The following is a 16,380-nucleotide window of genomic DNA, read 5'->3' as shown; positions in this document are numbered from 1 at the left end:
CTAATCTGTGGTTTCACTTGGTCAGCTATGTTTTTCCATTTCCTTTCGAATTTTCTCACTGTGCAAACTTGGGATAATGTCATATCATATATCATCCGCAGGGGCTAATCTAGAGTAATTTCAAATTGTTTTCGTTGCTCACGCGCCTTCCACTTGAAACACCGATGACATAAACGCGAGGAGCCATAAATCTGGGACCGCCACTCACCTGCATCTGATTTGGATTCCGATTCCGATTCATGGAGGGTGTGAGAGATACCCAAGACTCGGAACCGAAGCCAGTGCCGTAAATTTCATATCTGACGCACTGTGCTGTTCTCAGCTGTCTGCTAAAAATACACACCCCGCGCTGAATTTTATGTACGCTATCTAGTCGAATCTGCCCATAGGAATTCCCCCAGTGATTCACCACGTCATCATGGGATCCCAGCTAAGCGCTCTCGAAGCTGCAAGGGAATAACCGTGGTTGTGGCGAGGGAACTTTCTCCAAACAATCAATTGTGGCTATTGAATAACTATAGCTAACTACGTCAGTCAACCAATTGAGAATTGATTCAGCAAACGCCCCGTGGCCCTGGCCCTGGCCATGGCCCTGTCCCTGGCTATGATGTTATGTTGCGTAGACACTGGCAATTGACTTTGTAGATAGGGCTTTATTTGCTCATTAGATTGTTTGCCATTGTGCGCCAATATGCATATCAAGGCCAAGATCGAATAAACAAACAAACACGCGCCCCAGAAGCGATTGGGGACAGTGAGAGAAGTTACCAGAACTCAATTTATAGTATACAGTTTTGCACAATTAGATAAATATATTGGTACAGCTATAGTTCTTGACAAGTCAGGATCTTGCTCTTACAATTTGAGTTAAGTTCTGACATGCCTGGGCACCACTGCTTTAAAATATGTTCTTACAAAATTATAAGGTAAGTAAATACTCAAACCGCATCAACAGCAGAGTTGATCTACCCATGTCTGTCTGTTCGTACTCTACACTATATAGACACTTGCTCATACATACGTACATAACACCTTTTGAGTATCCCAGATCCTAGGATGTAAGCATGAATTGGACGGCAACCGTCACTTCATGTCAGGAATGTTAAAACCAGTTGGGAATTATAATTGCCCAAGTGCGATATATTTTGGTAAAATATTTTAGGTCAGATTCGCCTTGGTTTTATGAAAAATTTAACATTGAAGTAACATCAATTCGCTGTTATGTTAATTAAATAAGGAGCTGCATTAAGAAAATCATAAAATTACCCAAAGTCTGAGAAAAATATAAGAATTAATTCTCAAAAAATTGATTATTGGTGGCTTGCCTTGATTTTATGGGAACTTTCATGGGAATGTTTTCCCAATTCTATTAATAATGTTTTTAGTTACATAGGTCGATTTTTCTTAAAAGTAAAAAATATATATGTTAAGGTCTTATAGAATTCATAGATATTTCTTCTGCAGGTAGTACATTTGGAACGATAAGGTTTTCATAGAACTCACATACAATTACTTCTGTAATTCCCAAAGTAGTTTACTTTTGGCCACCACTGTTTGTGGAAATTGATCGTGGACACGTAACAGATAAGCCAAGTGGGGGAAGCCTTTCGCCAAGAGGAGACGGAAGTGTATAAGCAATGATGACGTCGGGTACTGGGTGTTGAAATAGTCTATATTCTGAGTCAACAATCTGTAGCAAACCGCAGAATGTGAACGATATGGCCGCTAACGATTAGTGTAAGCTAACCAGGCCTATTTATAGGAACTGATCGAAAAATTATAGCCAATTAATGGCTGCTTCTTTGAGTGCGGGCTAAGTGCGGCCTGCCGAAACTGACATGGCCATTTCCTAGGCTTATCGTTCAGAGTTGTTGGTGGGCCCCGCCTTATCAACGGGAGTGACCGCCGATAAGAGGAGGCCGTATAAAAGCGGTACACAGTCCCCGGCACAAGCCAAAATCCGTAAAGCGGCCGTATAGAGTGCATTTAGAAAGAGCAAACCAAGCCCCTGATTCCGGGTTTCCAAACTTCGGTCTTTCCTATTTTTTTTTCTGGTGATTTTTGTGGTGTGTTCACCGCTGAGAATGCTGCTTGTGATCTGCCTGGTGCTGGGCATCATCGTATCGGCCAACGTCTCGGGACAGCCCCATGCACGGGCCAGCGATCTCTACTACACGGACATCACACCGGTGACGGATGACACGCGGTACACCGCCCTCAATCCGGATGTGAAGCTCCAGGAGATGAACAAGGTGAAGCACTCTAAGGGCAACGTTGTCTTCTCCTCCGGGGAGCGAACACCGGGTAAGCATCAGCAGCTGGATTCACTGGGGTTAAATCCAGACTCACCAGAGAAACCGTTACGTATTCTCCTTAGGCGACCGGCTGATTGTTAACCATTACGACGACGAGAGCTTCGCGAGCGCCAATGACATCGAGGTGATGATGAGCTACCCGGCGGGAGCCAGCACCGGTGTCACGCTCACCTGTATCGAGGTGTATGTGGACATGACGGCAGAGGATGCCGGTGGTTACCTGACCAAGGGGGGAATTGGTCAGACCAATGCCGAGATCCTGCTTACCTCCAACCTGACGCGCAGCTTTGTCTACGAGACGTTCATCTATGGATACTAGCCACCCAGCTTTCTGCTCTTTGATCTTCTCCTAGAACTCTTTCAGCAACAAATAAAGTTTCGCTTGGAACCCAACTGTGATCATGAACTCCAGCCCTGTTCGCCCCTGTTCCCCATCCTCGAGTGTATTATTAGAGTATTATTATTAAAAGAAAACAGAAAAAAAACAGATTCCTTTGCAAATCCACAAAAATTGTTTCGCTTATCACAACTGAAAGTAAACAGCATACATATGTATATATAGTATATATGCTTCTGGGCGAAGTGGCTGGGGTCTTATCGTCTCACCCGTCTGGGTTTCTCCGGCCTGTCCAACTGCGTCAGCCTAGTTACCGGCTAATTGAAAGAATGTTTGCCAGAGGCAAGGGAGTTGAAGAGCTATGTTAACCTGGGTTAACCTTATCATTTGATTATAAACAGAATAAGATGAGTAGCGCCATACCAGGCTCTCATCCAGCCAGGGAGAAAAAGAGCGCTGTGTTTTGTATGTGCGTTACTCATCTTACTATTATAACTTTTCATTTAAAATCTGTAGAAGAATACTTAAAATTAATAGCTAAAAATGAAGCTTGTTTCTTGGAATATTTTTTGTTTTATTTTGAGTGTGTTTTTTTTTTTGCCGACCTCTGTTTTATTATAATTTGTTTTCAGATTGTGCGTGAAAGCTGATAAAGCCCGAATTCACTGGAAATATGTGATCCATATACATACTGCATAGCTCCAATGCCGGGCATCAGTTTTATGCCGATTCTGAGAGCGGCTACACCATGGCTTGGAGATCGTTTATTCTGTTGACGACACTGCCTGTGCTCTTGACCTGGGCTCAGTCAGAGCAGGCTGAGGGTAGCTTCTGCCCTTTCATGGCCAACTATCCGAGCAGCACCTGCATGAAAACCTGTCCGATCATTGAGGATTATATTATCAAGAAACAACTGAAGCGTGAGGATGTAGTAACATGCAATCAGGCCCAGGGGCTTATCTGCTGCCCCAACCAACCGCCACAGGATACCAGCTTACAGCAGGGTTCGGGCAGGCCTCCGCCTCTTTTCGAGTCCAATGCCCGGAAGTATCGTCACTTGGCGGAACTGGCCTTCAACACAGAACACTTCTCCGACCATACCTTCCGATGCACAGGCGTGCTTGTCCGGCCCAACTTTGTGCTGACCTCCGCCCTTTGCGGTGAATCTTTGGAGGGGCACAAGTCACCTACTCGAGCTCGTCTCGGCCTCATTAAGCTCTACAATGGCCCTATAGAGTTTAGGTATGATCGCCCGGGTGCTTCCAACTACAACAACGATCTCTCTCTGCTCAAGCTAAATGGCAGCTTCAAGGAAAAATTCGTAGCCCACATCTGTACGCAACGGGAATTCGACAGTGCCAACAAACTGGTGGCTGTGGGCTTCTCCCAACGAAATGGTAAGCCCCAGGACTGTCGTCCATAGGCAAGTATTGACATATTATTTTCCCATCCAGGCACGAATTGCCATCCGTTTCAGATGGAAGTGTCGCTGCGTGAGTTCAGTTCGAGTGCCGTGGAAGTGAACTTACCGGTCAGGGGCATCGGTAACGAGACCCACTTTTATGTGAGGCCCATAAAACCTCTAAGATCCGAGGCTGGCGCCTGTAACCAGTGCCTACGGGGAAGTGCCAGTATACTCCATGCAGTCCTCCCGGACGATGGCATCTGTGTGGCTGGAGTGGCCACGCCCACCAGCAGCAATTGCCATGACTCCGGTGCGCAGCTGTACTACACCAGTCTAATAAACGCGGATGTAGCCAAGTTTATACGCGATGCCCAATAGTTATTCGATGTATATTTAGTGGCGATTGAATAAATGATTGAAGAAGCTTCTAGGCAGGATCGTCATAACCTTTATTTTTAGCAATGTGGTCACACTAGCGAAATTATCATGGACTGTTAGTGTACTTTCCTTCAGAGTCATTCGATGTATAGATAATAATATTCAGCTTGTTTCTAAAATTATTATTATAATAATGAGATTAGCTTCTAGGCTGGATTAGGTTTATGACACTGTTATCTCTAGCAGAAAGGTCACACTGGTGAGACTGGTGTCAAGGACTGGCCACGCTGGCAAGTACCGTACTGTACTTTCCCTCAGAGTTTGGAGAGACTGCTTTCAGGCAACTTGTAATTAATATATATATTTAGCCATGACTGTCCAGTGGTGGGTCGCGCCCCCCACTCGAAGCACTCTCTCCTACCCACCAGGGTTTCTCCCAAAAACCCTCTCGACCCAGTGACTAACTCCTCCGATCTGGAGCGACTCAACCATGTTGGAAGCCCCTAAGCCACGCTCTCTCGCTCATTCTCTCTTGATCGATCGATCGATCGTTGGACCAGTTGGAGGGGGAAAACAGCCTCTGAGAGTCGTCACCGATTCCGGCTGTCAGTTGATAGCCAGCAGCGCCGTCGATCGGTCCAGCTACCGGAGGAGGGGAACTTTTAGCAAAAACAATACAACAAAAAAAAAAAAGCAAATTACAAATAAATAAATAAACGAGCAGCAAAACACCAGCATTGGCAACGAGATCGATCGCCACGAGCCATGTTACGTCGCGGCGAATCGGGCTTTGTATCAGCCCTGATCTTGTCGAGCCTCTGCCTGGGCTTCTGTCGGGGATACTACAGTCTGGAGGGTGCGTAAGCCTATAAGTATAAGGAGGAAGTACCAGTATAGCTATAACTATAAACCCACAACTCAGCCTTATAAGTTTTCAAAGGCTTTGAGCTTGGTTGATATTTATACTAGATATAATATCTTATATGTAATATATATTGCATATATTTAATAATATATATATTTAATGTATATATACAAAGATTTAATTCAGGAATCTTTAAGAATTACTATACGTTTGTGAGAGTCGCCAGTCAGGGCCTTGGGCACCTTTAGATTCCTGAACTACAGACACAGTTATCTAGAGCCTAATATATTATTTATGACTCTAAATGGCCTTTTTTTTTACAATTGTCTATAATGTATTCCCGTTTAGTTAAGTGTTTAATTAATATGCCTTTGACATTGACCGATTCCTGTTGCAGTGGGTGACCCCTGTCCGACGGCTAGTTACCGCAGCCGCTGTCAGGCCTTGGACGACTGCGAGACCCTGTCCTCGCATCTCCAAGTGGGTAGGCTGACCATCCAGACCGTGGTGAACTGCGGCTTCACCAGTCGCAGCGAGAAGATCTGCTGTCCCGTAGAGGATGCAATCAATTTACCGCGCATAGATTCCACCGATCCCTCAACCACAACATCCACTAGCACTAGCTCCACCACTACCTCCACCTCCACCTCCACCTCCACTACAACTACAACAACCACCACCACGACAACTACCACACCTGCCCCTGACAATGGCGACGATTGGTTGTCCATCTTCAAAACGGACCTCGAATATGTCCAGGCCTCCACGACACCCGCACCGTTGAGGCCGACGCGTGACAGCGACACCCTGCGGGACAACTCCGTGGGAGCAGAGTGCATTGCTCCGCTGTACGAGGGCCAGTGCCTCGGCGTGTCCGCCTGCCCCAGCGTGGACACGCTCCTGCGGCAGGGTCGTCTAAGGGACGACGACATCACCACCTGCCGCGATGGTACACACGAGGAGATCATCTGCTGTCCCCTCAATCTGCCGCTGGAGCCGCGCGGCACCAAGCTGGGTACCCGCCTGGGAGTCCCTCAAGATTCCTCAGAGGCCAAGTCACAGCCGGATCCCCAGGAGGCGGCCGCCATTGCCCGGGCGGATGCACTGCTGCCGCATTACCGTCACCTGGCCGCTTTGGCCCATCCAAATGCCGCCTTCGACGGTCACCTGCATCACTGCTCCGCTCTGGTGCTGACCCCGCAGCTCCTACTCAGCGCCGCCGGCTGCCAGCGACCTAGTCATGCGGTTTTCGGGGTGGCTGATATGCGGGACGTCGACGTGGACGAGGATTATTTGGCAGACATTGTGGTGAGTCTGAAGGGGATTTTAAATCACAAATTCTAGCTAAAAGGTAACATCTGATCCCTCCAGCGTCTGGCTCAATTTCGAAATGATCTGGCTCTTATACGACTGCAGGATCCCCTGCGTTTGGGCCGGGAGAGCTCGGCCAATGTGAGCCTGGCCCCCATCTGCAGCCAGTTTGAGTTGGCGCGGCTTCAGGTAAGCGGCAGCCTGGTGGCCGTGGCCTGGGGCAAGGGCGAAGGTAAGTGGAGATTGAGACATAGATTGAGTGAGAGACTAACAAATCCCTTCCAGCCACCGACTGTCCCTTGTACGAGCTGCCCATGCAGCTGCGTCCCAGCTGGGCCTGCGAGGATCTGCCCAACTATGGTGGCGTCAAGGAGCTGGGCGGCTTGCATATCTGCCTGTCGCCGGAGGGCGGTGAGCTTGCCCTGCAGCGGTTCTCCAATGACAGCACCTGCGCCCCCTGTCCCTCTGTCGTAAGCAGTGTGCTCCATTTGGTGCGGCCCGGCGGCAGTCGTTGTGTTTTAGGGATTGCCACGCCCACGGGTGTGGACTGTGATGCCCGGGAGATGTACTTCACTAGTCTCCTGAGTTCACAGTTCAGGCGATTTGTGGAGCAGGAGCAGAGGGATTAGTAGCTAGAGAGGATCTGCCCAGAGCCGCGCCCATCAGTAGTCATCTAGGTTAAGCTAGAACCCATAGGATAGTCTTAGATAGTGAAGGAAGAGGAGAAAAGGAGCAGGGTCAGACTGGCAGGAGAGAGTGCTCACCAGCACAACATGGTCACACTGGTCTGGGTGACTGTACCTCTTCCTGAGGAGAGAATAATACCAATGTGAAACGTTGTATGCCAAAATACTGTCAACCTCAATGTATGTTAAGATATAAGATTTAAATTTTAAGAGTACAAGAAATATATATATACCTCGACCTGTAAAAGAACTGCCTCATTACACCCTTTCTTTTTATTTATAAATATATATAAATAAATATTTATAGGGTTTTAACTCGGAAGTCAACAGTTTGAACAGCATTCTAAATATAACTCTCGTGTGTTTACTCACGATATTCACGCATAAATTAAACACTTGTAATTCCAGTTGTAAGCCAGCCTTGGCTAACTTCTGCCCAAAGACCGGGTTTAAGTATTTCCCAGGACTAAGTTTGGGTGTTGTTTTGATTTTTATTTCTTCAATATATATATACATATATATATATATGTATATACCTATATATATATTGTTGTTTAACAATCCAGCAAGAAGCATAATGAATTCCACTTGGCCGAGAAATTGTTAATGACAATGGAAGCACAGCTTCTGTTCGGATCGGGTTGGATTGCTTCTAGCTCTGATTCTAAAGAGGCAGCCAGAGGCGAAACCGGTCCCCGAGCAAGAGAGAGGAGCAATCATGATATTCCCAGCTGTCGGAGCTGTCGGAGCAGCAGTTGCTCAAGCGATGCGTTACCGAGCGGTCAGATTCTGGTGCCGTGATTAGTGCCATAACAAACCGAACAGTTTGCATACTCTACACTCCGCCACTGGGCACCGGTTTAGCAGCTCCTCCGCCTCGTGCTCCGCCAGCTTGTTTTCCAATACCCATATTCAAATTAGCGATACGTCGTAGCCCGTTATCAAGGGGGCTGCCAGAGTATTATAGTGTAAGGGTTGTGCCGATAAGGAGCAACAACAATATGCACCAGAAAGAAAAATTAAATAAAAATCTAGATCCATCAGGACCTAGACATATTTTTGCCACTCAAAATCAATTTGGGAACACACACAGGCCAATCCCCCGCCTTATCGGGATCAGTGCGGGTTTGTCAAGTAGAAATTATTGTTCGGGTTTCGGGTGGGTGTTTCGATATCAGCGATGAGTGACAGAGTAGCGAGATTACAGAAGCCCCAAAAAAAAAAAAGAAAATAGAAATATATATACAATATAGTGCTATATATGTGAGAGCGTAGGTGGGGTTGAATCACTCGGTCCTAGGCAAGATGGTGAAATTCCAAAAAAAAAAAAAAAACTATCTTCTTCCCTTTTTGGATTCACTCTTTTGGGTTCACTCTACCCCCAAACCCACTGACTCTTGTTTGACACTATCAATATAATCAAAAGTCGGTCAATGGCGGGAACATTATAATCAACAGACAACAAGCTCAATGTATTTACTTATTTCTTATTTACTCTTTAGGAAAGCCTTCTGATCCCTGATCACTTTCTTGATCACCTCCTTGAGTTGTTTTGAGGATGCTGCCTTTTAGCAGGAAAAGTCTGCTCTTCATCTTGATTACCGTCTCTGCCATTGTGAGCTCCGTTTGGGGTGACTTAAAAGGTAGGTCTCCTTGGAGTTAATAGAGAGATTCCTTTTTTAGCTGCTTCTTTCCCTTTGCAGTGGGTGAAGCCTGCAATGTGACCAGTAGTTTACTTGGAATCTGCCGCACTAGCAATGACTGCGAGCCTATGATCGATGGCTACATCAAGTCGGGCGCTTTGAGAATCGAGGATGTGCCTAGCTGTGGCCTCACCTCCAGGGAAGAGATCATCTGCTGCCCCACCAGACCCTGTTGTGCCACTGGGTAAGGTGATCATCTGGACAATATGCCCTACTTATCTCTCTTTCAACAGAGCACCCACCATAGCCAGCAGCACCACCACTACCCCTTTGACAGCTACGAAAAGAACGAGTTCTCGTGTGGATGTGCCCGATGAGGACCGCCCAGCTGTGGCTGGTGAGATCCTCCCCTTTACAACAACATAAAAACTATTAAATATATATTTTGTTATATCACACAGCCTGCAAAAAGATGCAGGAGGAGTACCGCTTGAGAAAAACAGGCCACAACCGCCTGGTCATCCATATTGTGGACGGCGTGCCCGTGGGTTCCGGCGTGTATCCCCATATGGCGGCCATTGCCTATGTGACCTTTGATCATTTTGAGTTCCGCTGCGGTGGTTCACTTATCTCCAAGCGCTTTGTCCTTACCGCCGCCCACTGTGTGTACACGGACAGCCTTATGCCGGCCTTTGTGCGCCTGGGAACGATAAATGTAGAAGTGCCGGACAAGGACTATGTGGATGTCAATGTGGTAAGGAGGAGCTTGGCCTGATAGAGGTATAAGTTATAGAATTACTCATGGTGTTGTCTTCGATTAGCGAAATGTCACCATTCATCCAAACTATGTGGGCAACATCAAGTACAATGATGTGGCCGTCTTGGAGCTGGCCAACGAGGTCATCGAGAACGACAACATACGTCCCGCCTGTCTGCACACGGATCCCAGGGATCCGCCTTTGGACTCCAAGTTATTTGTTGCCGGCTGGGGTGTACTCAATGTGACCAGTAAGTAGAGACCAGATCTTTCTTAGGTCTTTAGCATTTTTTTCTATAATCCCCCCCACAGCCCGCGCTCTATCCAAGATCCTCTTGCGAGCTGCCCTGGAGCTGGTGCCTCTGGCCCAGTGCAATGAATCCTATTCGGAGCAGCCAGGTGCTGTTCGGAATCTCAAGGAGGGTGTCATTGGTTCACTGATGTGTGCGGCGGACAAGAAGCAGCAGGCGGATGCCTGCAAGGGTGACTCCGGGGGTCCACTCATTCGCGAGGAGAACATCGAGGAAGGAATCTACACCATTGTGGGTATAATCAACTCGGGCTTTGGATGTGCCACCAAGACGCCGGGTCTCTACACGCGCGTGGCCTCCTTCCTGGACTTTATCGAACGGATCGTCTGGCCGGATAACCAGCTTCTGTAATGGAGCTGGTCAGGCGGTTAGGGTTCAAGGACCTTAGTTCATCACCAAAAACAATTGGCATCCACAAATCTGTGATTTCTCACCTATCAATCGGTCAAATTGAAATAAAACTCGTTGCGTTAAGTTAATGGTATGATAGATCGATGGGCAACCATTGGGAAGGTTGCAGCCTGGGTTAGAATTCTAGAACAGTTAGGATGAGATTTTTTATTTATTTAAATATATAAACGATAGTGAGTTCTAGGAGCTGTTGGAAATGATAAAACGGATAGAAAATATAGAGCTAAAAGAGCCTATACAGCAATAGAATCGATAGAACCGATATAAGCGATAGAGTCGATAGAACCGATAGAATCCAAATGAAGCACCGATAGAGCAGATAGTGCTTATGAAGGAACAATGTGTTCATCCAGTCTTGAGGTATTATCTGTATAAACAATTCGTTTTTAAATAATAGATATCGATTATATTCTTGTAGTAAATTTCACTCCAATAATTAATGTATAAAAAATTTTAAAAATGTCTAAAGGGACCCAAAAGAGCTGTATAAATCGATAAACCAACAAAGCCGATAAAACAGATAGCAAATATAAAAACGATAGAATCAATAGAACCGTTAGAGCTGATAGAGCTCATAGGGGACCAATGTGGCCATTCAGTTTTAAGGAAACCAATAGAGCTTATTGAATCGATAAACCGATAAAGCCGATATAACCGATAGACCCTATAGAGCCGATAGAACCTACTGAGCCAATAGGGGAACCGTGTGCGACGATAGAACAAAAAGAGGCAATAGAGCTGATACAACCGATACAATTGATAGACCCCATAGCCTTTTTGCAGCCTTAACTAAACGGTATCCTGTAGTCTGAACCCTTAGTTCCGCTTGGAGAATTCGCTAATTGCAGGCTGCTTTGGTTTTTATTTATTTTTTTTTAAGCTTTGTCTGTTCGGATTGCGTTCTCCGAAACTGCGAGGTGGATGGATGTGCTGCTGCTCGGGAGGGCAGGGAAAACCGGTTCACTGGGCGGGAGAGAGAGGATCAGAGAGGGGCAGGCCAACTGCCAACTGATGGGTGCTATCAGCTACCGGACCCGGCGCTTCTTGCTCCGGCTCCAAGCTTGGCCTCAGTTGCTGGGGCGATGCGTTGCCGAGCGGTCAGAGCCAGCCCGTTCCGCCAGTTCGCGAGATTTGCGTTGTTTGCGTTCAATTGTGACCAGAGATAGCCACCGGTTTTCAACGTTTTTATAGTCTCCTCTACACTCTCGTGCGATCTTTATATTTCTTTATTTTTTGTAATATTTTTTAATTCTGTTTTGTTTGTTTTGTTGTGTTGTGTTGTGTATAATTCACCAGTGCTCGACGCACTCAATAATAAACAACGATACGTGAACGAGTCCCGTTATCAGGGACCGAAAAAAGGTCGTGTCAAAGGTGGGTGGTCGATAAGGGGGAGAGAATGGTCAGAAGACCGGAGGGAGAGCATTGCATGCCACGGACATGGACTTCCGTTGGGTGTTTACAAGGGGAAAATTTTACTGGCCCCGGAAAACCGGAAGCTGATTAGAGCCGATAGCTGGCGAGGGTAATTAGTGCAAAATTGAAAATCATAAGGCATCAGTAGTAGGATTTTTGCTTTTGCAATCAGTGGACCTAGTTTTGTTTCAAAAATAACCAACATCAATGGGATTTCATATTATTTTCGTATTTATTTCTAACTTTGCTATGAATTCTTTATGATTCTATTAAGGCAAGAGGAAAGATATTAAAAAAATAGAATTATGAAAATATATTATAATATTATTATAAATACAAATATTGAAAATTGTTTCCAGATAAGGTGCTCCGATCATTTAAATTCTTTAAATTCTTTAAATTCTTTAAATTCTTTAAATTCTTTAAATTCTTTAAATTCTTTAAATTCTTTAAATTCTTTAAATTCTTTAAATTCTTTAAATTCTTTAAATTCTTTAAATTCTTTAAATTCTTTAAATTCTTTAAATTCTTTAAATTCTTTAAATTCTTTAAATTCTTCTTTAAATTCTTTAAATTCTTTAAATTCTTTAAATTCTTTAAATTCTTTAAATTCTTTAAATTCTTTAAATTCTTTAAATTCTTTAAATTCTTTAAATTCTTTAAATTCTTTAAATTCTTTAAATTCTTTAAATTCTTTAAATTCTTTAAATTCTTTAAATTCTTTAAATTCTTTAAATTCTTTAAATTCTTTAAATTCTTTAAATTCTTTAAATTCTTTAAATTCTTTAAATTCTTTAAATTCTTTAAATTCTTTAAATTCTTTAAATTCTTTAAATTCTTTAAATTCTTTAGTTTTTTTTAAATTCTTTAAATTCTTTAAATTCTTTAAATTCTTTAAATTCTTTAAATTCTTTAAATTCTTTAAATTCTTTAAATTCTTTAAATTATTTAAATTCTTTAAATTCTTTCGATTAGATTAATTCGGCTATTGATACTGATCTAGGAGAGGGAGAAGAGTGGGAGAGTGACCAAAATAAGGTAAATATGAAGATAAAGTACCTGGCATGGATATAAGACAAGTTTTTAATTTGTATCTATATTGTTCCTCAATTGACAGATGAGTTTAGACAGAACAATGCTAGATCGATTCGGCTGTTGATACTGTTCTAAAATATGGAACTTTTGTCTTATCAGTCAGTTTTTTGCTTATAAGAAGAGTGGGAATCTCAGAGTGATTCATCTGTCCCTGGAGAAGAGTTAGCCAAGTCAAAGAAGGGGGGGTAGAAGAAAGAAAATGAGAATGAGAGGGGGAGATAGAGAAAGAACGAGAGTGAGAGAAAGAGAGCCAGAGAGAATACTTCTCCAAAATGACTTTAAAAATCTGGCAAATCTCCGAGTTAAACCTCTTACTGTTTGTGGGACCGCCAAGTAATAAAAAATAATAATAAAAATAAGTGGGTCAATGGCTTACTGTAATCAGCAGAGAGAAAGAATTTAAATGAAAATAAACACCATACCCCGGTTTTCGAATCCCTCTTAGAGATTGCCTTTTCTTTGTTACACAGATTGCCGAAGATGCCCTCGGCGAGGAGGTGGTGGCTCCTCCTTGGTCTCCTGCTGCTCGCCGGCTGCTACAGGTCAGCGGTTGCGGATGGTAAGCGTTCCTTCTCCGGAGGCTTCTCTTTCTTTTTTTTTTTTACTAAACCTTTTTTTCCTTTGTTGCAGAGGGCGACGACTGCAAGCTGCCGATGGATCTGCCCGGCATTTGCCGCGGATCCTCTGCCTGCGACACCATCGAGGGTTACCTCAAGTCGGGTGCCTTGTCACCCAGCCAGGTGCCCAGCTGTGGCCTGGGGCTGATCGAGGAGAACATCTGCTGTCCCATAGCACCCTGCTGTTCAACTGAGTAAGCTCTTTATTCTCGGGTCCATGTTCCATGTTTCGCTTTCTGTTCGCCGTCTGTTTGTGTGTGTGTCCCGCCTAAGCTTTGTGCCCGCCGATGTTGCATGCCGCCCTGGCCGCTCCAGGATTAACCCCGTTTTACCCCAACAGTCAAGGTCAATTGCCAGCTCCTTCGCCGTCGTCGTCGCCGTCTCCCTTGCCTTCTCCTTCTAAGCTGCCAGTTTCTACCAGCTCCGAGCCCAGCAGGGAATGGGAACGGGATCGGGAGCCAGTCTCCCAGCCGCTTAGGGAGCGGGAGCCGCGGCTAGACGAGAACCTGGACTTCTTCGACTTTAATAAGCTGCTCAGTACCACCACCGTGAAGCCCCAGAAGACCCATGAATCCATGAAGATGCCCACTCAGAGAGTTGGTCCCTGGGGCATAGCTCCTCCAAGACCGACCACGCCCTGGGGTTGGGACAACTCCAAAAACGAGCCACGTGTTGTGGTCAACCGGCCAATGACCACGCCCCGTTCCAACAGGCAACCACCGAATCCCAGAGATCATGGTGACCAGAACCTAATCCATCTGGTTAACGATCGGTTGCGTCAGCAGGGGATGCAGATCGAGCCCGCCCGGGAGGTGCACCCACCCACGAGACAGCCCACACCCGCACCCGCACCCGTGCCAGCGACAGTGAGCAATCCATTCGAGCCCTTTCGCTTCCGTGGACAGGACAGACAGCTAGAACCGCATGTCTGGAGGGAGCCCAGCAACGATCTGGACGATGAAGTGGAGTTCGTCAGCCCTAGTCCAAGTCCAAGTCCGAGTCCGAGTCCGAGTCCCAGGAACTTTACTTTGCCCGATTTGCGGTTGGTCTGAGCTTGATTACGGCATGAACATCAGTTGGCCTTAGCCAGGGAGCCGCATGCAGTCTCTGTCTCAGGCGGAAGCCATCGTCAGCCTCGAAAGCTAATCCGCTTTTCTCTATTCGCAGTCCAACAACAACGACGACAGTCAGTCCAATCAACCCGGTCAGCCCCACCTCGCGAGTGAATGTTCCGGACAATGCCGAGCGGCCGGCGGTGGCAGGTGATTCCCCCTTTGACAATCATTATCTCGGGCTTGGGTTTTCACTGAAAGTGGAGTGCATCATTCGGGGTCAAAGTCAATTGGGAAATGCCTAGATTTTCTTAACCCTCGACTAAGCCCGTTCCATGTTTCACCCACAGCCTGCACGAAGCTCAGGTCAAAGGATATAATGAAATCCCTAACGCCTCACATCCTAGGCGGTGTGCCCGTGGAGCTGGGCGTTTATCCACACATGGCGGCCATTGCCTACACTACGTTCGGAACCGTGGACTTCCGCTGCGGAGGATCACTCATTGCCAGCAGATACGTCCTGACCGCTGCCCATTGTGTCAACAGTGACAGCACCACGCCGTCCTTTGTCCGCCTGGGAGCAGTGAACATTGAGAAGCCCAACCAGGGCTATCAGGACATCAACGTGGTAAGGATATTGGACTTATCTAGACCCTCAAGAAGTGGTTCATAATCCTCCTTGTCCCTTAGGCCAACCTCAACATCCATCCAGACTATGTGAGCAGCAGCAAGTACAACGATATTGCCATCCTGGAACTGGCCGAGGAGGCTCGGGAGACGGAAAACATTCGGCCAGCCTGCCTCTACACGGACACTGCTGATCCGCCACTGGACTCCAAGATCTTTGTGGCCGGCTGGGGTGTCCTGAATGTGACCAGTAAGGAGAAGTTATACCCTAACTTTTTTCTTAACTATTGAAACTACAATTACCTTTCCTGATTTTTCCTCTCTGACCACAGATCGGGCCAGGTCAAAGATCCTGCTGCGCGCTGGCCTGGACCTGGTGCCGGTGGACAAGTGCAACGCCTCCTTTGCGGAGCAGCCGAGCACCATTCGGGCCCTGAAGAGGGGCATCATCGACTCGCTGCTGTGCGCTGCGGACTCGAAGCAGAGGAAGGACGCCTGCCAGGGCGACTCCGGTGGCCCGCTCATCCGGGAGGTGAACATCGAGGATGGCATCTACTCGGTTTTGGGCGTGATCTCTTCGGGCTTTGGTTGCGCCACCAAAACACCCGGCCTCTACACGCGCGTCTCCTCCTTCCTCAGCTACATCGAGGGCATCGTGTGGCCGGACAACCGTGTATAGCCTCCTCTCAGCTGATCTGCAATAAATTTAGTTTGAACGGAGACGAATCTCTGAATTTCTTTGAGTCCCAGGGATGGATCAACGGGTGCTCCTATTATATGGTTACAGCAATGGGGGCATTTTGCTTTTATGGTCATGGGAAAGTACATTTCGGCTGGGGAAATTGATGAATTACTTAGAGAAGCTACAAAAATAGCTACAGGAACTATATTTTTATATATACATATTTACATCATTTATTTAAATAATTTTAAAATATAAACAGAGAAGAACCTATATCCCTGCAGAGTATTCTATTTTTAATCAGAAGTTTAAAACGCAGTGCTTTCCGAATTGAAATTCATAAATTTTTTACTTATTTATGGATTTTTAAAACTTTGTTTTGTCACCATCTTAAAAATGCTCAAAAATTTGAGAAACCCCTTTCAGTGGTATTATAATTTTTGCTCTTAATAAGTCAATTTCAAATTTCGGC

At 45.8% G+C, this 16,380-nt stretch overlaps 5 protein-coding genes across 7 annotated transcripts; all 5 read left to right on the top strand.

Annotated features, from left to right (window-relative positions):
- Positions 1-1,950: 1,950 nt before the first annotated feature.
- LOC108083382 (uncharacterized) lies at positions 1,951-2,708 on the top strand. Its single transcript, XM_017179129.2, has 2 exons — positions 1,951-2,304; positions 2,378-2,708. The coding sequence occupies exons 1-2, from the start codon at positions 2,085-2,087 to the stop codon at positions 2,632-2,634; spliced, it is 477 nt and encodes a 158-aa protein (XP_017034618.1). The 5' UTR covers positions 1,951-2,084; the 3' UTR covers positions 2,635-2,708.
- A 676-nt stretch (positions 2,709-3,384) lies between these two features.
- On the top strand, positions 3,385-4,449 carry LOC108083348 (uncharacterized). The gene is made up of 2 exons (XM_017179092.2): positions 3,385-4,049; positions 4,107-4,449. Exons 1-2 carry the CDS (start codon positions 3,401-3,403, stop codon positions 4,433-4,435), a joined length of 978 nt encoding a protein of 325 aa, XP_017034581.1. The 5' UTR covers positions 3,385-3,400; the 3' UTR covers positions 4,436-4,449.
- A 591-nt stretch (positions 4,450-5,040) lies between these two features.
- LOC108083359 (uncharacterized) lies at positions 5,041-7,544 on the top strand. Its single transcript, XM_017179102.3, has 4 exons — positions 5,041-5,291; positions 5,698-6,608; positions 6,672-6,843; positions 6,897-7,544. The coding sequence occupies exons 1-4, from the start codon at positions 5,201-5,203 to the stop codon at positions 7,238-7,240; spliced, it is 1,518 nt and encodes a 505-aa protein (XP_017034591.1). The 5' UTR covers positions 5,041-5,200; the 3' UTR covers positions 7,241-7,544.
- Positions 7,545-8,063: 519 nt separating this feature from the next.
- On the top strand, positions 8,064-10,487 carry psh (persephone). The gene is made up of 7 exons (XM_017179478.1): positions 8,064-8,265; positions 8,800-8,940; positions 9,001-9,184; positions 9,234-9,337; positions 9,402-9,694; positions 9,762-9,948; positions 10,010-10,487. The coding sequence occupies exons 2-7, from the start codon at positions 8,856-8,858 to the stop codon at positions 10,357-10,359; spliced, it is 1,203 nt and encodes a 400-aa protein (XP_017034967.1). The 5' UTR covers positions 8,064-8,265; positions 8,800-8,855; the 3' UTR covers positions 10,360-10,487.
- Positions 10,488-11,475: 988 nt separating this feature from the next.
- Positions 11,476-15,952, top strand: LOC108083591 (serine protease persephone). 3 transcript variants are annotated; one of them, XM_017179452.3, is made up of 9 exons: positions 11,904-12,109; positions 12,811-12,873; positions 13,401-13,489; positions 13,561-13,741; positions 13,888-14,589; positions 14,715-14,809; positions 14,950-15,227; positions 15,290-15,476; positions 15,559-15,952. In XM_017179452.3, exons 3-9 carry the CDS (start codon positions 13,411-13,413, stop codon positions 15,903-15,905), a joined length of 1,869 nt encoding a protein of 622 aa, XP_017034941.1. In that variant the 5' UTR covers positions 11,904-12,109; positions 12,811-12,873; positions 13,401-13,410; the 3' UTR covers positions 15,906-15,952. The 3 variants fall into 3 exon arrangements, with proteins under 3 accessions (XP_017034940.1, XP_017034942.1, XP_017034941.1); XM_017179451.3 differs by lacking the exons at positions 11,904-12,109; positions 12,811-12,873 and adding an exon at positions 11,476-11,793; XM_017179453.3 differs by lacking the exons at positions 11,904-12,109; positions 12,811-12,873; positions 13,888-14,589 and adding an exon at positions 11,481-11,793.
- Positions 15,953-16,380: the final 428 nt, after the last annotated feature.

Source organism: Drosophila kikkawai, chromosome X (assembly GCF_030179895.1).
Source record: "Drosophila kikkawai strain 14028-0561.14 chromosome X, DkikHiC1v2, whole genome shotgun sequence".
NCBI classification, from domain to species: Eukaryota; Metazoa; Arthropoda; class Insecta; order Diptera; family Drosophilidae; genus Drosophila; species Drosophila kikkawai.
This window is presented reverse-complemented; position numbering and strand designations above follow the sequence as displayed.